General features: G+C 42.8%; 1 protein-coding gene across 3 annotated transcripts in view; it reads right to left on the bottom strand.

The window, feature by feature from the left end:
• Nucleotides 1–23,481, bottom strand: part of ELP1 (elongator acetyltransferase complex subunit 1) — a 90,172-nt gene that overhangs the window by 53,768 nt on the left and 12,923 nt on the right. For all 3 annotated transcript variants that reach the window (XM_056569725.1, XM_056569737.1, XM_056569730.1), the window contains exons 5-12: nt 22,270–22,350; nt 21,139–21,224; nt 11,920–12,019; nt 5,302–5,392; nt 1,347–1,470; nt 1,107–1,197; nt 549–779; nt 27–197 (exon numbers count right to left, since the gene is read on the bottom strand). In XM_056569725.1, coding sequence (XP_056425700.1) covers nt 27–197; nt 549–779; nt 1,107–1,197; nt 1,347–1,470; nt 5,302–5,392; nt 11,920–12,019; nt 21,139–21,224; nt 22,270–22,350 — 975 coding nt within the window. The remainder of the gene's footprint in view (nt 1–26; nt 198–548; nt 780–1,106; nt 1,198–1,346; nt 1,471–5,301; nt 5,393–11,919; nt 12,020–21,138; nt 21,225–22,269; nt 22,351–23,481) is intronic.

The following is a 23,481-nucleotide window of genomic DNA, read 5'->3' as shown; positions in this document are numbered from 1 at the left end:
ATCTGATAATATAATACTTTACAGACCATATCTGCAGATATATAGCGTATTGTCCGCATCGAGGACTGCAAAGTCACTTTTCTTGTCAGGATCTGGATGGAAAGCAATATCATTCACAGCTTGCGGGAACTGCATGTGAAATGTGCACATTGGAGGCGGGACCACAGACTGAACAAACAACGTCACCAAAACCTTATCTGTAGAAGAAAAAAAAAAAAAAAAGTTGCTTAATAATAAAATACAATACTAGTTCCAGACACCTTCATACAGTCAACCTTTAGTATGAAGGTTTTCATTGTTATCACAAGTTGTGAACAAGTTGTGGTACATTAAAGATAGAAGATAGGCAAATATGTTGTCAAAAATGCATAATAATAGTCAAAGATGATCGTATACAAAGAAAGAAACTGACAGGACAAACTTCATGAAAATAGGCCATTGATCTTTCACAACTGTTGTTATTAACAGACAGAAAAAAAACTGTTCTATTTGACTTGTAGCCTTATCCAAAATTCATCTGAGAGAAATAGTCATTAAAAAGTTCTTACCACCATCAATAACGGCCACATCAGCCTGCCCTCCTGAACCATGCCCACCACTTCGGTCTGTACTCCAGGCATAGTCATAGCAAAGGTACTGCCATCCAGTGCATAAAACATGTAGCCTGAACGAGATATCAGGGTCCCACACTACCGACACAACTCTCTTGTTTTCCTCACTTCCAAAATGTAAGCTTTGCTTCAGGTACCAATGATAATTTCCAACCACCCAGAGTTGAACTAAAAAAGGTAAACGATAAAGAAAGTAAGGCAAAACAATAATGACAGGTCTATGCATGCTTCTGAACACAGAATAAAAGTTACATATATACACGTACAGGGTGGCTATTGTATTATAGTAAGGATATATACTAAAATGCTCAAGTTTATCAGAAAGGTTCTCCAAGTGACCTACTACAACTGAAAGTTCAGTGCAAGAGTAAAATAAATAGCAAACTCATTTCTTCCCACTGTGTGTTCATATGTGAAGAACATTATGATGTAGAACTCAATATATCAAAAGCAGGCATCAGGTACTAAACCAAGTTAATGTTTTTTTGTATTTACCATAAGTATTCGGTTTTGAACCTTCCTTCTCAATATCCTGGAGCCAAACGGCTAAAACTGTTGAATCAGAGTTCCACAGAAGTTCTCTTACCTGCACCAAAAAGCATAAAGCATATGAAGCATAAATATATATTGTCCAACTTTACTCAAAAGTAAGATTATATTTGGTTTACTTTACAGAAAACAGACAGTCAGCTGTTTTGTAAGACCAGAACACATGAATAATTTAACCAGACCCACCTGAATGTTTCCTTTTGCAAAAGGTAGTGTGAATTCTCCATGTACAAGCCCATTCTTCTCAAAGAAAATCACATCATGTTTGTTGGGCTTGCTTTGAGTAGAGGCAAGCAAACTACCTGAAGGCCTTGGGGTTAGAATATAAATGTAAGATTAAACACATTAAAAGGTGATGAAAATACTAAAACAATAACTAGTATGTTTACTGGACAGTTCCCCTCTGGCTTCTCCCTACCCAGCTAAGCTTAATTGACAGGTCTCTCCCTTCACTCAAGTTGATTTCAATAGTTCTAAAAAGTGATTTTTGGTATCAATATGGTTTAAAGTAATGTAGGACTGCTACGAGGAGGCATTTAGAAGAGAAAACAGGTCTCATAAGTTGCACTAAACTTGTAATTCTGTGTGTGCTATTCTGATAACTTTTATACCTAACTTCCTCTGCACACTTTGTCTACACCTGACTTGGACACCTTCACTTACTCCTTTCACCACCTTTGAAATAGAAAATCACTTAAAGGGGTACTACGGTGGAATTTTTTTTTAAATCAACTAGTGCCAGAAAGCTAAACAGATTTGTAAATTACTTCTGTTCAAAAATCTTAATCCTTCCAGTACTTATCAGCTGCTGTATACTACAGAGGAAGTTCTTTTCTGTTTGAATTTATTTTCTGTCTGACCATAGTGCTCTCTGCTAACACCTCTGTCCATGTCAGGAACTGTCTAGAGCAGAAGAGGTTTGTTATGGGATGTACTCCTTGTTTGGGATGTGCTCCTGCTCTGGGCAGTTCCTTACAAGGACAGAGGTGTCAGCAGTGAGCACTGTAGTTAGAAAAGAAATTAAAAAAGAAAACAACTTCCTGTGGAGTATACAGCAGCTGATAAGTACTGGAAGGATTAAGATGTTTAAATAGAAGTAATTTACATATCTGTTTAACTTTCTGGCACCAGTTGATTTAAAAAAAATAAAAGTTTTCTCACCGGAGTACCCATTTAACCCCTTAACAACCAAGGACATAAATTTACGTCCTGGTACACTAAGTACAGCAGCACCAGGACGTAAATGTATGTCCTTGGTTGTTAAGGTGTTAAATGGGTACTCCGGTTAAAAAACTTTTATTTTATTTTTTTTAAATCAACTGGTGCCAGAAAGTTAAACAGATATGTAAATTACTTCTATTTAAACATATTAATCCTTCCAGTACTTATCAGCTGCTGTATACTCCACAGGAAGTGATTTTCTTTTTTAATTTCTTTTCTAACTACAGTGCTCACTGCTGACACCTCTGTCCTTGTCAGGAACTGCCCAGAGCAGGAGCACATCCCAAACAAGGAGTACATCTCATAACAAACCTCTCCTGCTCTGGACAGTTACTGACATAGACAAAGGTGTTAGCAGACGTATATTGACGTCCTATACATGACCGTGAGCATCGGAGCGATGCCCGGATCATGCGCGGCTGGTCCCGGCTGCTGATCAACTGGTCGCGCAAAAAACAAGCCCTCATACTAGTCTGTGGATGAAAATATAAAAGAGTTACGATTTTTAGAAGACGAGAAGGAAAAAAACGAAAATGCTAAAATAAAATTGGCCTGGTCCTTGAGGTCAAAATGGGCTTGGTCCTTAAAGGGGTTCTCCGGTGCTTAGACCTCTTACCCCCTATCCAAAGGATAGGGGATAAGATGCCTGATCGCGGGAGTCCCGCCGCTGGGGACTGATTACAAACGGGGTGCCGCGTGCAAGATTTACGGGCGTCCCCAGCGGCGGGACTCCCGCGATCAGACATCTTTGGATAGGGGATAAGATGTCTAAGCACCGGAGAACCCCTTTAAGGGGTTAAGGGCCTATTCACATGGGTGGAATTTCCACTTGCAGAACTCCGCTAGCAGAATTCCACCAGAAATGAAAGCCCATACACTTCTATGGGTTTCCGCACTCCCATTGACACTTTGGAATTTCGTCAATGGGAGCGCGCAAACCGATAGAAGTGTATGGGCTTTCATTTCAGGCGGAGTTCCGCAAGCGGAAATCCTACTTGTGTGAGTAGACCCTTAGTCTCTTAAATTAGGTAACTATCTAGGACCAGATGGCCATTCTAATAGCCGTTATAAGCAATTTACTACAATGTTAGCACCGACGTTTAACAAAGTGGTTACCGATTGAAAAATATATGCCGAAAGTCTTTTGGCCAAAATTATGATTTGGGGTACTTTCAGAATTATTCCCTTATATGAACTGACCCGTCAAGGATTTCCACTTTCTCCATAAATTGTCACAATAGCTATGGATGGATTAGCTGAACATATTGAAGATTAAATAACTCCATTCAGGGCATTCCAACAAATCCTGAACAGAGAAACTGAAACTCAAGAAATTCTGGGGGAGATTTATCAAAATCTGTGCAGAGGAAAAGTGGTGCAGTTGCCCATAGCAACCAATCAGCTTCTTTCTTTCATTTTTCACAGGCCTCTTGAAATATGAAAGAAGCGATCTGAAAGGTTGTTATGGGCCACTGAACCATTCTTGCTCTGCACAGGTTTTGATGAATCTTCTCTATCCCTATTCGGAAAAGTGCTCTATTATAAAGTTAACGAACAAAAATCCTTAAAGTGGTACTCGGCTGAAAACATCGTATCCTCTATCCAAAGGAACACAGAAGCTTGCAGCTTGTCTATGGGACGTGAATGGTAGGGGTGTGGCGGCTGGCATCCGCTCCGTGCACGAATGACAGGGGTGCCGCAACAGAGATTGCGGGGGTCCCCAGCGGCCGGACCCCCTGCGATAAGACATCTTATCCCCTATCCTTTGGATTGGGGATAAGATGTTTTCAGCGAAGTACCCCTTTAATGTTGGCATAGACATAAAAACTAAAACCCACATTAAAGCCACTTTTAGATTCCTATGGAATGACACACACATCTGATAATTCAGTATACAATGGGCTAGATCACTAGCACATGTATTTAAAAATAACTATACACCACTGCTCTCCAAAGTTCCACAAACTCTCTACTCATTCTCTCCTATATTTTCTTCCTGGGAAGGTAAATTGGCATCAAATGATGATCAAACCTGTGATCCTCTATTTGCTCCCTTTATTAACCATTTCACTATCTAGCACCCTTCTGAAAAGAATACAACATATTTTGTGCAATTCATTTTGTAGGAACAAAACCCAGAATTAGATTGCAGACCATGACAAGAAGGTGGCTAAATAGTGGAATGAGCCTTCCAGATGTAACTAAATATCACTGGTCAGCAACTTTGGAACAACTTCAATTACTGGTTGAATTCTGCAAAAGATAAACATTGGCAATCTATAGAACATAGGGTTTTTGGTAAACCACTAATGTCACTAATTGGTATTTCTCCACATTAACTACTTACTACCTGGTCCCCAAGTATGAGGTCACCCAACAATGAACAAACATCTCGTCTCACACTTCTTCCTTTAACTTTTCTCCATGTTACTTGATGGATACCAAATCAAACAGTTTTCGGAAGTTAGATCAACATTGTCGATTTGCAACAGTGATTTTTAAACATATCTCCGAACCAGACATGCTATAACTTTGGACCCCACACACACACACTACTTTCCCAAACCTGCTTATAAAATCCTCTCTACACAGACTCCATAAAGGGAGGTATCTCTAAATTGTCAGATTATCTTAAAGGGGTACTCCGGCCCTAATACATCTTATCCCCTATCCGGGGTCCCGCAGTGAGCTCTCCGCAGTGCTGGAGGCTCCAAATGTGTAGCGTGACGACCACAGGGCCGGAATAACGTGACTTCACGACACTGCTAACCCCCCCCCCCTCCCCGTGCAACGTCACAATAAAACACCTTCCGTTTTATCATTGGGGTCTTTGTCGCATCTCTAACTAATGCTCTCCTAACCCCTCTGTGAGAGTACTGGTGGGCAGCCTTCTGTCAGGTTTGTAGATGTGCCAACTCACTTCCAAGATAGTGCCTGCTCCAATCCTTCCACAGGTTCACTTGTAGACTGTAAGGATAGCTCTCTGTTCCATACTCTTATCTTACGAGAGCCTGTAAAACAATGTAGAAAACAAGTAAACTGTTTATCTGTTTATATTCCTATTGCATATTTTTTAATTATCTTAACTTATGCCCCTTATGATCTTAGGATATACATTTACGTCCTGCTGTGTTTACGGTCTATGAAGAGAGCACAGACTGTAAGTATCAACTGCTATCAGCAGCCAAGACTTTCCACTAATGGTAGACATCAGAGATCATGGCATCTAAAAGGATGAAATAAGACAGCTGCCAGGGCTTCGGGGGACTTGACACAAAGCATGATCACAGGGGATCCGATTATTCAAGAAGGCAACCGGAGATAATTTCCTTACCTCCATGGCACCGATCATTGCCTCAGGCAGACTGTACTGGGCGAGCACCAGTAACACTGGTCAATGTTATGCTTTGGCATAGCACCCAACAGTGAAATCAATCAAAATACTTAACCCCTTAGGGACTCAGCCTATTTTCACCTAAAGGACACAGCAAATTTTCGTTTTTGCATTTTCGCTTTTTCCTCCTTCCCTTCTAAAAATCATAACGCTTTCAATTTTGCATCTAGAGACCCATATTAGGGCTTGTTTTTTGCGTCATCAATTGTACTTTGCAATGACATCACTTACTTTATTATATAACCTGCGGCGAAACCCCAAAAAAATTTTTGTGGGATGAAATAGAATTCAAAAAACGCCATTTTGTAACTTTTGGGGGCTCCAAGTGCAATATTTGGTAAAAATGACAACCTTATCTTTATTCTGTAGGTCCATACGGTTACAAAAATACCAAATTTATATAGTTTTTATTTTATTTTAATACTTTAAAAAATTATAGATCAGTGAGGGGAGACGTTTTTGTATTGTTGATGTTGCATGCTGATGTAAATTTGCAGGCCCGTCCTGTCTCCGGCCCCTCAAGGCCGCTGGGTCACTCATTGAACCTTGTCATGTATACTTTATATGTTACATTTTCTCTAATGAAACTTTTCTTGAATGTTAAAAAAAAAAAATTATAGATATACATGCACCAAAATTAGTTTGTTTAAAATTGGCATCTTATGACCCCTATAACTTTTTTGTGTATGGGTCGGTATGAAGGCTCATTTTTGCGCCGTCATCTGTAGGTTTTAATCGGTACCATTTTTCGTTTTGATGGGTCTTTTTGATGGCTCTTTATTAATATTTTTATGGTATATGATTATTATTATTATTTATTTTACGTGTACGCCATCGATCGTGTGTAATATTTTAATAGTTCAGACATTTACGCACACGGCAGTACCCCATATGATCATTTTTATTCTTTATTACATTACAGGGGGTTGGAAATTTTATAAAAAAAACTACTTGTCCACGGGACTAAAATGGAGCAAAATCTATTTTTCCCTCATGACGATCCACTTGCCCGGGCCAATATTCGCTTTTTCCTCCTCGCCCTATAATAGCCATAACTACCTACTATAATTATACCTTTTAATTTTTCAATAATATATTCTCCGAAACAAACAAAAAAAAAATTATATACATATATATCTATATATATATGTAGAAAAACTGCAGCACTCCAGGGTATACGTGAATAATGTGTGGCTTTATTCACCAAAACATCAGAGGTTGCGACGTTTCAGCCTTCTCACAAGGCCTTTGTCAAGCCTTTGTCATTGGCTTGACAAAGGCCTTGTGAGAAGGCTGAAACATCGCAACCTCTGATATTTTGGTGAATAAAGCCACACATTATTCATGTATACCCTGGAGTGCTGCTGTTTTTCTACATATGCAATTGGGACTTGGGACCGAGTCAACCAGTTAGCACCACAGTCAACTCTGTTGTGCTGCCGGCTTTTCTTTTTCTTTCTCTCTTTCTCTTTCTCCTTCTCTTTCTCTCTCTCTTTCTATATATATATATATATATATATATATATATTCGGTGAAGTAAAATTGAAATAGTAAAAGATAATTTAGCTAATTTGATGGTTTTCTTTTCTACGCCATTTACCTTGTGGTTGAGCTAACGGGCTGTTTTGATACTTTAGGCCGGCCTGATCATAGCAATACCAGATTTGTATAGTTTCAGTCATGTTTGCATAATTTAAGAAAAATTTAAATTGCCATTTTTTGACCCCTGTAGCTTTTAAAAAAAAAAAAAAAGAAAAAAAATGTTTTTGCATACCAGGCTGTATGAAGGATTACTTTTTGCGCCATAATCTGTTTTTTTGTATCGGTACCATTTTGGTATTGATCTGACTTTTTAATCGCTTTTTAACTTTTTTTTTCTGGGATATTATAAAATTTGCAATTCTGGGGTTTGATATTTTTTTTTACATTTACGTCACTTACCGTATGGGTAATATTTTAATATGAATTCAGGTACAAGAAACAGACATGGTCGCACATCTACAATCTTGTATAATGATCTAATTGCTTCTCAGCATAATATAAAAAATTAACAGGTTGTCAGTATATATTTTTGATCAAAAAGTACAAGCCCACTCGCCACGTCAAGGCCACCTAGAGTGGGTCCCTAATGTCCCTGGCATAAAATGGCATAGCACTGGGCGGCAACCAGGTCGCCACGGCATCAGTGCCCACGGTTGGGGGGGGGGGGGAACGACCCACTGGCAGAGCGGCCCCAATGCCACTCAAACCGGTCTATGGGCCGCACCCCCCCAAAGACACGGCCCCACGGCGGCAACGGACGCCGCACAGCGCCACACCAGTGTGAACAAGGTGTAACAGCACACTTACCATGCTCTCCCAGTCAGACTGGGAGGCTGCTAGGAAAGAAATGGCCCTTGTGTAGCTAACTACTACTTATATAGGGTTGGGCTGAGGGGGTGGGGAAGAGTGCAGACACATGTTCAAACAAAACAAAAAAAAAAGGAGGGGATAGAAAACAACTATTATACTAACAAACTGTTAGTTTTTGATATTATGCTGAGAAGCAATTAGATCATTATACAAGATAGTAGATGTGCGACCGACCATGTCTGTTTCTTCTACCTGAATTCACATTGTGTTTTCTATCCCCTCCTTTTTTTTGTTTGAACATGTGTCTGCACTCTTCCCCACCCCCTCCTCAGCCCAACCCTATATAAGTAGTAGTTAGCTGCACAAGGGCCATTTCTTTCCTAGCAGCATCCCAGTCTGACTGGGAGAGCATGGTAAGTGTGCTGTTACACCTTGTTCACACTGGTGTGGTGCTGTGCGGCGTCCGCTGCTGCCGTGGCACAGTGTGTGTGGGGAGGTGCGGCCCATAGACTGGTTTGAGTGGCATTGGGGCCGCTCTGCCAGTGGGTCGTTCCTCCCTCCCTCGCCCCCCCCCCCCCCCCCCGTGGGCACTGGTGTCGCGGCGCACCGCCCAGTGCTACGCCATTTTATGCTAGGGACGTTAGGGACCCACTCTAAATAGGTGGCCTTGACGTGGCGAGTGTGCTTGTACTTTTTGATCGAAAATGTATACCATCAATCGGTTAGTTTTTGAAATTATGCTGAGAAGCAATTAGATCATTATACAAGATTGTAGATGTGCGACCATGTCTGTTTCTTCTACCTGAGTTATATTTTAATAATTCATACAATTACACACGCAGCTATACTAAATGTGTATTATTATGTTTACATGTTTTTATATAGGAAAAGCGGGTGATTTGAAATTTTAACATGGAAGGGATTAATGTGTGTCTTTTAAACTTTATTTAAAACTTTTTATTAGACTTTTAGGAGGAATCAGTAGATTCCTAATACAGATCAATAGAGTTCTATTGAACTCCATTGATCTGTGTGCTCTGTGATCCATTGATAGAGCCTAGTCCAGCCAGGCTCTATCAATGACAGAGCCACGGGACAGCAGGGAACAGAGGTAAGCCCTCCGGCTACCTCTATAATGGATCTCCCCCTTGCGATCGTGCTGTAGGGGGGAGATCTACCTCACTAGCCCACCAGGGAGCATTCACATGTCCCTTTAGATGCCGCTGCCAGCTTTAACAGAGGCGATCTAAAGGGTTAATAGCCAGCCCCGGCGAATAGCATGCTGGCTATTAGCGGTGGCCCCGGCTGCTGAAAATCAGCTGGGGGCTGCAGAGTATGGAGCGGGCACACTCTGCTGAGCGCTTGTCAGGTTGGGCCCTGCTTGCCCGAAGTCCGGCTAAGGGCTGGAAAAATTCACCTGCCAGGTGCCCGGAACTGCATGTCCCGGGCGTTGGGCGATAGGAATTCCACATCCCTGCATTATTTTATTTAAAAAATGGGAAAAGGGGGGGTGATTTAAACTTTTAATAGGGAAGGGGTTAATGAACTTTTATTTAAAAAACATTTTAACTAAAACATGCAATCTTATGATTGCATACACTGTTTAATGCTATGCCACTGCAAAGTACTGATCAGTGCAACCAGCGATCTGCTGCTCTAGCCTGCTGCGCAGGCATGGAGCAGATCGCCGATCGGACAACGGAGAGTCAGGTGAGGACCCTCCTGTCGTCCGGTAAGCTGATCGGGGACATCGCAATTTTGTCACAATAGTCCCGATCAGCTCCGCTGAGCTGCCGGGATTCTTTTACTTTTGTTTTGATTGCAGCATCTAAAGGGTTAATGCCAGGCATCGGCCTGATCGGCCATGCCTGGTATTATCCGTGGGTCCTGGCTTAAACCTGTTATACCGGACCAGGTACGTCCTGAGTCCTTAAGGATCGGGGATGCAGGGCGTATGCATATGCCCTGCGTCCCCAAGAGGTTGAAAAGACTAATGTAAATTAATACAATTATTTTAAAAATGTATGCATAAATTTATTGTGCACACAAAATAAAAGCGGAGTAATATATATATATATATATATATATATACACACACACACACATACTGTGTATATAATTAATATACTAGAGACATAATTATAAAGGATTGAACAATCAAACACACATGCAAAAATACAAAGTCATTATAAAGAATGTGCGCATGTTTACATAGTCGAGAGGAATCGCTCAGCATTAAGTTGCTCTCTAATGTCCCGTTAGCGTGAGCAAGTCTATATTACCCACAAATAAAAAAGTGTTTTTTTCCATCCCAAAGTGCCTTCTGCTCCAATGAAAATGCAGAGAAAAAATTCTAGTAATTCTGGGCAGTGTTTGCTCTAAGTAACCATTATCGTAAAACAAAGCCCAATGTTTTAAAAATATATACACAAGCGGCAATCATCAACGACATTGGACCACTACAGTAAAATAATTAACCAGCTATATACATAACAAATCTACCAGAAATGCTAAAAAGCATCCCTTGCCTTACGCTGCCCACGTCCTGCTGGAGTGCCTGCGGGTCATTGCTCTGCCTGTGCTTACAACGTAACTCCTGTCAGAGCGCTCAGGACTCTTGGGCATATTAGTAGTTTGTCAGCATGCTCCAGGCATACACAATGCTGATGAGCTATCAGTGTGTTACACTCTGTTCCATCCCAAAGTGTCTTAGCAAGAACTAGGATCTTTCTCAAATCTATTGCTCAAGCCCATCTATATATTATCAATCTATTGCACAAAAGTGCATTTTTACTCCATCAAACATAAAACTTGCTATGATTTGGCACTTTTTTTTAAGGAATAAAAACACACTTCTGTATGGACTTTGTGTACTGTAGGGAGATCCTTTTTGCTATTTAAAGAGGGGAGTCTCTGACCAGGGTTCCAGTATCTGTGTGCACTGCGAATATTTTTTTTTCTACTATAAGGATTATGCTGCTCTTCTTTCTATTTTATCTTTCCTATTCTAATGATTGCTGAGGTACCAATTATTTAAAGAATTCCAGGAAAAAAACTATTTTTTTCATATCAACTGGCTCCAGAAAGTTAAACAGATTCGTAAATTACTTCTATAAAAAAAATCTTAATCCTTCCAGTATTTATCAGCTGCTGAAGTTGAGCTGTTCTTTTCTTTCTTACAACAGTGCTCTCTTCTGACACCTATGTCTGTCTCAGGAACTGCCTGAAGCATTAGAGGTTTGCTATGTGGATTTGCTTCTACTCTTAACAGTTCCTGATACAGACAGAGGTGTCAGCAGAGAGCACTGTTGTCAGACAGAAAAGAACAACTCAACTTCAGCAGCTGATAACTACTGAAAGTATTAAGATTTTTCAATAGAAGTAGTTTACAAATGTGTTTAACTTTCTGGAACCAGTTTATAAAAAAAAAAAAAAAAAAGTTTTTCCCTGGAATACCCCTTTAAACACAATATGATTACCTAAAACAGAAACCACATGATCCACAGTAACAGTAATAGGTACAGTTACAAAGAGAGAAAACCTTAATTAATAAAGAATACAATGTGCAGTAGAAGATAATGACCTGTGAGTAATCACTGCCTACCAGGAATATTCTCAAGTGTGCCACAGGTTCACAAGTGCAATATACACTATGCAACCACCATTGAAAAAAAAAAAAAAAAAAAAAAAAAAAAAAACATAACTGAGCAAAGTCATATGAAGGTCTTTTTCTAGTAGAGGTAGTAATTCGAGAGCTGAAATAACATTGTGAGTCTTTAACTGTCTTCTTACCTGTGTCTGGACATATGGCACTCACTGCAAATAGCTGACCATCTCCTCTCCAAGTAACACGAGGTCTGCGGTCATCCCAGGGCATAGCAGGTTGTACATTCTAAAACAAAATTATATTCTAAATAATATATATATATATATATATATATACACATTTTTCTAAGAACATAATGGCTGTAACTTAGTTAACTGTATTCATGGTAGTATTTATTAATACGGATGGAGGATACTGGGTCTATCTACTCTGACCAGCTGTTGGAGAACATGTGGTTTCCTTTAGTGGACCGAGCAGGTGACTGCCATTGATTTCCTAATCTGCAGAGGTTGCTATTGTTTTTAAAGGGGAAAATGTACCTATGAAGACATTAAAGAGAGCTTTAAGAGGCCTAAAGTGGATTGAATAGAATAGGAACTTTAAAAGGATGGACTTCTACTTCTCCTCCTGCTGGATTTACTTCTGGCTTTGCCTAAAAAAGACAAAAAAGAATAACAAACTGCCAAATTGCTCTGTCTGAACCTTCTTCACACCCATAACAAGCTTCAAATCAACAATCTAATGCTTGTTAGGAGAAGCTGATACGCTGCAGAATTTTTTTTAACTGTTCAATTAAACTGAATAGGGGTTGCAAAAGACAGCAGAAAATAAACCTATTCATAGGTACATAACTTTTTAGAAATTTCTGCAACCCGTTCGCTTAATGTAAACAAACCCTAAAAAGTAGTTTTAACCCCCTGTAGTTAGTTTGACTAAGTAAGTATACTCTAGGATAGACTCCTAATAACTTTATTACATTCTTTAATTAAAGCATTTGTCTAAAGTTGTGAGTCTGCATGATCTTCAGCTCCAGCTTAGGGAGACCCAGGCACTTTATGCAGTACAATTGCTGAGGCAATCATACTGTCCAGTGTCTCCCTGAGCTGAATGTCGCAAAGGCTCACAATATTGTTTGGACTTACACTTTAACGTCAGTTCATGACTGTGTTAAATTCAGTAGCACTAATCCAGGAAAATATCTACCTAATAAAGTGATAAATGCTAGATCTGTAAGAAAAGAAGATTTTTGTACTCACTGTAAAATCTCTTTCTCGTAGCCTTCATTGGGGGACACCTATAATGATGGGTATATGCTCTTGCCACTAGGAGGCTCTGACACTAGGGGGAAAAAAAAGTTGGCTCCTCCCTGGCAGGATATACCCGCCCACCTGCAGTGAGGTAATCAGTTTTGTCACAAAGCAGTAGGAGAAGCCAACAAACACATATGTCCAAAGGACCCTAGAAAGGAATCCCAGATAAACAATCCAAGAACCGGAAAAACAGTCCGGAAAAAAGACAAAGAAATGGGTGGGTGCGGTGTCCCCCAATGAAGGCTACGAGAAAGATTTTACGGGGAGTACAAAAATCTTCTTTTCTCAGTCGCTCTTCATTGGGGGACACCTTACTGATGGAACGTAACAAAGCAGTCCTCTAGGGTGGGAAAAACAACCACCAGCGAAAAAGGAATCAGTCCCGAGACTGCACTCACATGTCCACAAGGCCTGCGGACGGGCCCCCAGGTCGGAGACACACTAGGCCCAGAAATTTAACTCCTGGAAGATCATCTGTCCAAGGAGATGGACTAGAACGTCATAGGAAAGGACCAACCTCTGTGGAGACCCCAGATTCCCGGGTCATATAGAGAGATAAGGAACCAAAGGAAACAAGAAAGATGGAAATCTGCTCTGGAGAGATCTGGCGCAAGACAGCAAAGAGCTGAACAGCCGCAGACCCAAAAAACCCTATCCCAGGGGCCCGCCATGAGCACCCAGAAGATAAATAGCCGTACTGGAGAATGCGGAAAACCTGAACGCCCTCCAACTCCAGAGGACATGGGCCCCGAAGGAAGAAGGAGCGGCAAACACCCTGAAAGGGAGATATCACGGATACTGAAGAGGCCGTCAAGTAAACTGGAGACATAAAGTCACCTGGAAGACGAACCCCTGAAGAGTAAGGAAAACATCTGCGAAAACACTCCGGGCAACAACATTCCATGAAGAAGTGAAGGAGTGCAGAATAGAAGACCTCCCCAACTAATGGGATGTCGGAGGAGTCTTGACGGAAACACTACACATGCATAAGACCTGAACCATCACCAAGGCCCAAGGAACCGGAAGAGCCGCCTGAAAGGAAGGCACGCCAAAGTATCCTAGGACAGAGTCCAAGCCAAGGAGACCAACTAGTCCTAGACCCCGGCTGTCCGAGCGGACCAGAGCACTCAGAAGAAACATCCCGCCAGAACGGGAACGGAGGGAGAAACCAAATGAGAACCCAGCTGCGAAACTCAGGGTCAGGGCACAGGAAGGATGACTCCAGAAGACCTTGGTGTCAGTGCATTACAACTGACACAGACAAAAGGGAAGGAAGAACACACCCCTTCCAGGGAGACTGTACAAACTCCTTCAACAGAGGAGAGAGCCAAGCTGTGTGAGCAGTAGTAGATAACCAACAAAAAAGAGAGAGAGAGAGAGAGCCAGGCTGTAACAGTGGACAATAAAGACACAAGCCTAGACAGGAAAAATCTCTGTTGAATGCTCTCAGCAAAAAACAAGGGCCCCGCCAGATATGCCATCTATACAGTGGGAACAGCGAGATGGCCCCATCTTGGCGGCAGCAAAAATGCAACAAACAGTCTCTCCAGGGGAGGAAAACAAGGGTGGTCGAGATGAAAACTCAAGTACAGAACCATGCCAAGCACCCTGATCCCTGTACCCCCTGTGGAAGGGGGATTGGCAAAGCGTGCCAGGCACAGTAGGAGCAGGGAAATGCTGCCCCACAGCCATGGGACAAGTACTGGGTGGACAGAGCCCCCAGTTCCCAACGGAAACCATTGCTGTCTGGAGGAGCCACCATGTTTCCCAAGAGGGAATGGAATCCTGTACACTGCAGCTGGGCAAAAAATACAAGGCGTGTTGAGAACCATTCCAGACAGTGACGAGTAGGTGCCTGAGTCACCCTCATAGGGAGGGGCCAAACTGACTGTCGCCCCAGCAGGCCCCATAGCAGAACAGAAGTGCTCCACCGGAAGCCCTGCGGCACACCCACAGGGCGGTCCTAGTATACGTAGGAACACAGGCACAGGTACCCTACGATAAAAGTGGTGTACTATGACTGAGGACACGAAAGGGACCAGCAGGAAGGGAGGTATGCCTCCAGCAGACCAAAAGTGCAACCTAAGAAAGGAGAACAGAGTGATGCTGCTGATGCTGAGAAAGTCCCTGGGACCCGCAGAAAAAAAGCCCACACCCCATCTCCTAATGGTGCCAGACACCAAGGCTGCAGATGCAGAACTCAGGAGATGAAGAATGAATGTGGAGCAGAAAAAATGCAGACACAGTGTGACTTACAGGTAGAAAGGGTCCCAAGAACTCACAGGTACACACACTGCAGAACTGCACCTGGAAGAGGGACGCCAGACTGCAGCCATGGCATTGGCATAAACTGGGGAGACGACCAGGTGGATTAGAACACCCTGCAGACAGTCTGGCTATGTGGCAAAAGGGACCGTGGCCACGCCGAGTCCCGCATAAGAAAACACACAGTGAAGTTAGGTACGAGCCTGTAGACAGAGTAGCAGGCAGCAGAGAGGGACCTGAAACATGCCTGGAGGCATAGGGAGCAGTAGGTAACCCTGTAAACCAGTACTTGGTGCATTGTAAAAAGGCCCATGGGGCAACATGGGGAGACTCACTTGAAATTACACCATGGTAGTTGGTAACATGAACTACCATCCACGGTCAAAGTGTATGGTAATTGACCCGATACAGTAAGCCATGCCGAACCCCGTCTGGTTGACAGGTAAGGAATCCTGAGCACCCATTGCACTCCAATGAACTTCCCTCGAAGGCGGGGTCCTGGAGTGCGGCCTAATTAACGGGCGACCCGGTGGTGTAGAAACCCGACAGATGGAGGAATGACCGACGTGAATCAACCCCGTATACTTGTAGGGACCCTACTTCAGATCCCTCACCCAGCAGTGAGGTACGGGAAAACTGACTATGTCCGCAGCAGCCCAGAGGACAGAGACCGATGGCGGCGGAAACAGTGTATACAACAGTATGACTGAACAAGAACACTGCCAGGTGTCTGGCGAAAAAGGGAACAATCAGACAGGCGATAGCTGAGCCTCTTTGTAAAAGGTGGGAGGGCGAGGGGAGGCCGAGAAACCCCGCCCCCTGGGAAAGAGGGAGGCAGAGGAGCCAGAATGCATCCCTGACATCCCGTATAGTGTCCGTGGGACATGCTGGGTCAGTACTACCTATACCGCGCACAGAAGTGGGGTACTGGAACTCCAGTCGCAAATATATCAGCCGTGCGCAGTGTAACAGGCGGCAAAAGCAAAAAATGCAGACAACTGTCTGGCTTACTAGTATGGATACATAGTGTACAGCAAGTCATTCCGTCAGGCACCTCGCCCAGTGGTGAGATACCGGAACTGTAGCCACAGATATAACAGCTGTGAGATGTGTGACAGGCAGTGTAGTAAACCCTGCAGACCGCTGCCTGGCTTACTGGTATGTAGGCCATTGTGAACAGCGAGTCATTCCGTTGGGCACCTTGCACAGTAGTGAGGTACCATAAGTCCAGTCACAGATACACCAGCCATGTGATGTATGACAGGCGGTGTAGGCAGCCATGCAGACCACTGTCTGGCTTACTGGTATGAGTCCATAGAGGACAACGAGTCATTTCATCGGGCCTTGCAGAGCAATGAGGTACTGGAACCCCAGATACACATACCTCAGCCGTTTGATGTATGACAGGCGGTGTAGACAACCAAGCAGACCACTGTCTGGCTTACTGGTATGGGTCCATAGTAGACAATGATTCATTCCTTCGGCACCTTGCATAGTGGTGAGGTACCAGAACACCAGCCGTAGATACAACAGCCGTTTACAGGCGGTGTAGGCAACCAAGCAGACCACTGTCTGGCTTACTGGTATGGGTCCGTAGTAGGCAATGGAACATTCCGTCGGACACCTCCCACCGTAGTGAGGTACTGTGATTCAGCCGCAGATACAACAGCCGTATGATGTATGACAGGGGTGCAGGCAACCATGAAGACCAGTGTCTGTCTACTAGGGGCCAGTAAACCAAGCAGGACACTACTTCGGCACCTCACACCAGCAGTGGGGTACCGAGATTTGTGGGCCGCGGATGCGGCAGCCATGAAATGAGTAAAAGTCGAGACTACTGTCTGACATAATAATATCAGGTCTAATCCATGCCAAGCAGGAATATTCACCTGAGGACCATGCGAAGGTTGAGGAAATCCGTAGCACTAGCCACTGATGCGATAGCCTGTGGAGAAGAGAATCCCATAGCATGACATGCCAAGAACACCCCTAGGAAGGATGGCTAGCAGACCTGACAGATGAGGAATCTGAAAAGAAACCTGAGCATCTGCCAGGAACGCAAGAAGAACTTGTCCATTGTATGGCACACAGTGGTAGAAGGGAACATATTGTTGGAATATGACCCCCGCCTCCAAGGGGACTAGAATCCCTGGTAACAACCTGCCACGGCGGTTTTCATGTGCTCCTGAAGTGAGCAACGATAGAAATCAAACTGTAGTACAAGTGTTGGTCACCAGAAGGCGCCAAACACCAAGAAATGGTCTGAATGACCAAGAAATATGTTTAAAAAAAAAAAATTATATATATATACGGTATATATATATATGCATTACAATATATGTCTGATATTAAAATATTATGTATAGAAATAGACATAGACTGGGAATTGCAATTAAAAAGTTATTTATCTCCAAATTCATCCATGTACAAAACAGTAGAGAGATATACAGAACATAATCACCCGGTGCTCAATAGACTGCTCAGAGGTTATTCCACTCGGTGTCTTCAGAACCTTCCATCCCAGACTTGCTGCTTGCTGGACGGTGTGTTCCTGGCCATGTGGACGCTAATTCTGAGGGGGTGTGGAAACGCTCGCTGGCATGGATGAATTTGGAGATAAAGAACTTTTTAATTGCAATTCCCAGTCTATGTCTATTTCTATACATATGGTTTACTACACTCAGGAGACGGAGCCCTGAGATAGACATAGGGAAGCCACCCATTACGTGCACACCTGTGGTCTGATTATGTTGAGAAGTTGATACGTGATATTAAAATATTAAAATATGGACTCCAGCCGTCCATAGCAACTTGAAAGGGCACCTGAGGCATAGGGCACCCGCAAGGTACTGCCCAAAAGCGGCAGACATGCATCTATATGCATATGTTTAGAGTAGGGGTAGAAGTAGAGGACTTCTAGTGAGGGCTGCTGCCGCGGGCTGTTGCCACGGGAGCCAGCACATTCACCCACGTCGACCCCCGCCACGGGCAAGGAGGGCGGAAAATGAACCTCCAGCAGCGCGCTAGCCGCACGCTGAATAGTGAGAGAAGAAGAAGGGCGGAGCTATACTACCATAGGGGAATAAGAGCGGCGGCCATGCGCCGCCAGGACCCTCCAGCAGCACGCGAGCCGGAGAGGAGGGCTCTGATCTCCCGGCTCGTTTGCTGAACATTGGGAGAAGAAGGGCGGAGCTTTACCGCCATAGTGGAGCTGGATGCCTGATGAAGCCGTGTCAGCGGTAAAAAGCGTTGCATTATTGGAAATCCGAATAAACCTACTGCTTTTTACTCTATGCTCCTGCTCCAGGTCAGCGCTGTTCTTAAAGGGGTATTCCGGGCCAAAACTTTTTTTTTTTTATATATCAACTGGCTCTGGAAAGTTAAACAGATTTGTAAATTACTTCTATTAAAAAATATTAATCCTTCCAATAGTTATCAGGTTCTGAAGTTGAGTTGTTGTTTTCTGTCTAACTGCTCTCTGATGACTCACGTCCCGGGAGCTGTGCAGTTCCTATGGGGATATTCTCCCATCTTGCACAGCTCCCGGGACGTGACATCATCATTGAGCAGTTAGACAGAAAACTTCAGAAGCTAATAACTATTTGAAGGATTAAGATTTTTTAATAGAAGCAATTTACAAATCTGTTTAACTTTCCGGAGCCAGTTGATATATATATAAAAAAAGGTTTCGCCTGGAATACCCCTTTAACCCCTGGCTGCTTTGAAGTCCATTTCCTACATAGTGGAGCTGGGACAGGGAATAGGAGAGGCGGCCATGCGCCGCCAGGACCCTGAACTCCCAGCGGCTGAAATTCTACATATGTCGCCGTCGGGCAACACAGTGTGGTCGGCACCGCGCCAGCCAAGAGAATAACCGGCAAAAAGGAACAGCAAGGCTGCTCAAAGGTGAGCCGACCAAAACTCCTGTCCTCCACAGGACTCCGTATGCATAAAAAACACAGCACCCCCCCCCCCCAGGGGACCTGAGGGAGCCCCAATCAATATGAACCCCCAATAAAGGACAGAGTCCCACAGGTAGAGGGAAGGAAGAAGAGGGGGGGGGGGACATATATACTCACCGGTCTTTTTATACTTACCTAAGATGTCTTCAGCCAGTCTTATGGGTACCTGCATCACCACATGTTGCTACAGACCGGGACGAGCAGCTAAATAGAGGGACATGGACCCAAGGTGCTACTCCAAGGTGCTGGCCATTGGTGGGAAGGGGTTAACGGTGCATTTTGCTTTATGTCCCGTGCCCCTTGGCCGCATATGGAGTTGGGGGGAAGGGGTTAACTGTGCATTTGTATTTTATGTCCCGTGCTCCTTAGAAGCATATGGGGGAACAGGTAGCGTCATGCTCCTGAACCCTCACCTAAAAAAAAAAAAAAGGAAACAAAAAAGGGAAGAATCTAACTAAACAGCCCTTACTAGAATTTTTTTTTTTAAAAGACCAGGTCTGGGCTGCTCCCAGACATGTGTCTTGCCTCCTGCTGACACTAGCTAAAACTGATTACCTCACTTCCAGTGGGTGGGTATATCCTGCCAGAGAGGAGCAGACTTTTTTTTTTCCTAGTGTCAGCTCCGGTGTCCCCCAATGAGGAGCAACCGAGAAATTGAGTTTTTGTTGATCACCTGTTAAATCCCTATCTTGCAGGTTTACTGAGGGGACACAGAGAACCGTGGGTATACAATGCCATAAGAAGTCGAACACTGGGCCAAAAATGTTAGCTCCTACTGCCAAGATTATACCGCACATAAAGGCCCAAATGAGTAACCATTAACCTAGACTAACCTAACTATTGATGAGTCAGAACCATAAAAAAGATGAATTCAGTCACTCAAGGTCCTGTGGTATATCTGAATAGTGAATATTTTCAGGCTTACATAAATGGTCCAAATAATGCATTTAAGAAAATGGATTTTACAGGTAAGTAAAGATGAATCAACATTTCTCGCTCTTATCATTGGGGTACATAAGACAGTGGGATGCCTAAAAGCAGTCCTCAGGGAAAGGAAGTAAAAGGATTACACAACCAGTTCACTGCTGCCTACTAGCTGCGACTGAGAGAAATGGGAAATTATGTGAATGTGTAAAATTCACTAAAGGTGTAAAGAGAAGACCAGGTAGCAGTCTAACACACCTGAACACCAAAGGACCAAAAGGCACACTGTCTAAGAGGCCCCCTCGGCTTTGCTAGAGTAAGTCATGACAGAGTGTTGGAACATTGCTTTCGCACAATATGCCTCTCTGATAACCATCCTGATCACAAGAGCAACTGTAGCCTTAGAGGCCACCGATCCTTAGTGAGAAGGCTGTTTGGAATGATGTTAAGAGAGTCAGATTGAGGGAAAAAAGGATGTTGAAGACAGGTAGATCCAAAGAGCTGTAACAACAACCGTATGATGTTGAGAGTGGCACATGTTACATGATGTTGATGGTTACAATAGCTTATTTCAGCTACTATCACACTGGAAAAAGGGAGCAGGCCGGGATGCCAGGTAACCCCACGAGTACTGGGTAAGCGAGAAGCTAGACTACTATATCTCTTTATGTTCTTGGAGAGAATTTTGGTGTCTTGAAAGGGGGGTACAGGCTGTGCAAGAGGTAGAAACTTTGTCCGCCTTTTAGTGGCAGTAGAGGAAATCTTCAGCCTTCTTTGCCCCCCCCGCCCCCCAATGACATAAGTAAGAATTGCACGTTATCTAAACACAATGGTCACATTATTGTTTTAACAAGATAAATGGGAACTTGTGGGTGCGCTAGTCTGCATTTATCTAGCGCATGTTTATTTCATAGATATCTCATAGCATATGCATCTGCCATACCGTTAATTTCTGCCTGGCTGCCTGTTTTCCTTCAGAACCATGAAATTGGGTCTCTTTTTTGCCCCACCCGACTGTAATGAATTTTCCTGTATAAAAATAAGGAGACAGAATAACATTTGATAAGTTGATTTTACTCTAATATTTTTCGTGGTCATTTTTCCATCATTGTATTTGCATGTTGTTCTGCTGTAGTGTGACAATTTATCTGTTATGTTAATATATCACATATGTATCTTCATTTATTCAAGTGGTAGATAGTTATTCTATTCCATAGCTCTGTGGCTCAGACCTGTTTAGATACCTTAGACATATTTATGGGCCCGACTTCATACATCTCCAGACAGCCACTCGCATCATGATGTTTATATGATTATATCCACCTCGCAATTATCTGCCTATATATTCTGTGTACCCATCTCCTTTCTGCTTTTTATGGTAAGTTTATCTATATGTTTGTACATCAATGATTTTCCTGTGGAAAACTTTTTTTTTATGAACTGGTGCCAGAAAGTTAAACAGATCTGTAAATTACTAATTAACATAGAAACACCGAAAAAACAAGGACCATGGTGACCCAATTATTAAAGGGGTACTCCAGTGGAAAACATTATTTATTTTTTTTAGATCAACTGGTACCAGAAAGTTAAACAGATTTGTAAATGAATCCTTCCAGTACTTTTTAGGGGCTGTATACTACAGAGGAAATGTTTTTCTTTTTGTATTTCTCTTATGTCACGAGCACAGTGCTCTCTGCTGACCTCTGCCGTCCATTTTAGGAACTGTGCAGAGATGCATATGTTTGCTATGGGGATTTTCTCCTGCTCTGGACAGTTCCTAAAATGGACAGCAGAGGTCAGCAGAGAGCACTGTGGCTGTGACATAAGAGAAATCCAAAAGGAAAAACATTTCCTCTGTAGTATACTGCACCAGTTGATCTAAAAAAAAAAAAAAATCCACGGGAGTACCCCTTTAATAATACATGGATTGGTTCACCATGGTCCTTGTTTTTTCGGTGATTCTATGTTAATTGACCAGCTGATAAGGGTTCTCAGATAGCCTTTATTGTTTTTGGTAAGGATCTGTTAATATTTTGTCACAGTCAGACTTCACATTAGGAGACAAGTAAATTACCTTCTCCAAAATCTTCCTGATGGATCATTATTTCAGCAATTGGTTCAAAGTCTTTTGTCATCAATATGAGGGTCTGCTGACCTAGAACAAATGAAAAAAAAAAACTGATCATAACTCCAAATGCATTTACTCTGGGTGGACTATAATTTGTTACATTATAACAAAAAAAAAAAAACAAGACATCACAGTCCTTAGCCATTACATTACAAAATGTACATTGGCTATGACTCTCACTGTATAAAAATGAACATTGCAGCTTTTATTGTGTTAGTATTACTAGAAGACTACACATTCTTATACAGTAAAACTGCCAATGCATATGCCACTTTTTATGGATATCTATTGACGTGTTCAGCATATGCACCCCATGTGCTTTTGCAGCACAAGGGGAGGAAGAAATAAAGGGGGCAAACCATCAGAATCATCAGAAAGCTACTCCAACGTCTACACAGATGAATCTAAAATCCCGCCTTCACATAAATCCAGTGGGTCTTCCCTCCAGCGCTGTAGAAAAGAGCCAGAGGTAAAAGGAATGTAGAACTGATCCCAGTCATTTAATCTGGCAGTTCACATTTGAACGCCTGATGCTCAGACAAGCCATGAAGTTTGTATGTACCCACACTACAACTGTGCTGCTTAGTGACAGAAATGACAGCTCCCAGTGATGGACAGCTTCTCTGTACATTCTTCATACTGAGGAGACTGGGATCTGCTTCTAGACACGCTATTTAAATAGGCACTATCAGAATCAAAAACTTTTTATGTTGTACATCTTGGCAAAACATTAACCTTTCTAATATACTTCATATGTTTTTTTGGTTGTGTGCTATGCTTTTACAACATAGACATTTGGTGCTCCCACATTTGTAAGCCCCTATGATGGATAGATTACTGGTAGTCTTTTGGGATTTATATTGTTTTAGTCTGCTGGTAACTAGCATGTTTCGTAGAGTTGGTGCTCTTCTGTTGGATTTGTTAGGAAGGAAGGGTTTGAGCACTGGGTCTGCTTGCAGTACGTGCCAATGTTTCCTGAGTGCTGTGCGGATGGCGTTATGTGCACAGTTGTAAGTGGTGATGAAGTTTAGACTGACATTTTTTGTGGCATCAGTGGGCATGGTTTGGGGTTCTTTGGTTTGAGACATTCTTTTTGGGTTAGCTTTCTGTTTTTTTTCATAGGCTTCTTTTAGGAGGGCTTCTGAATATCCTTTGAAT

This window comes from Hyla sarda, chromosome 1 (genome assembly GCF_029499605.1).
Source record: "Hyla sarda isolate aHylSar1 chromosome 1, aHylSar1.hap1, whole genome shotgun sequence".
In the NCBI taxonomy this organism is placed as follows: Eukaryota; Metazoa; Chordata; class Amphibia; order Anura; family Hylidae; genus Hyla; species Hyla sarda.
This window is presented reverse-complemented; position numbering and strand designations above follow the sequence as displayed.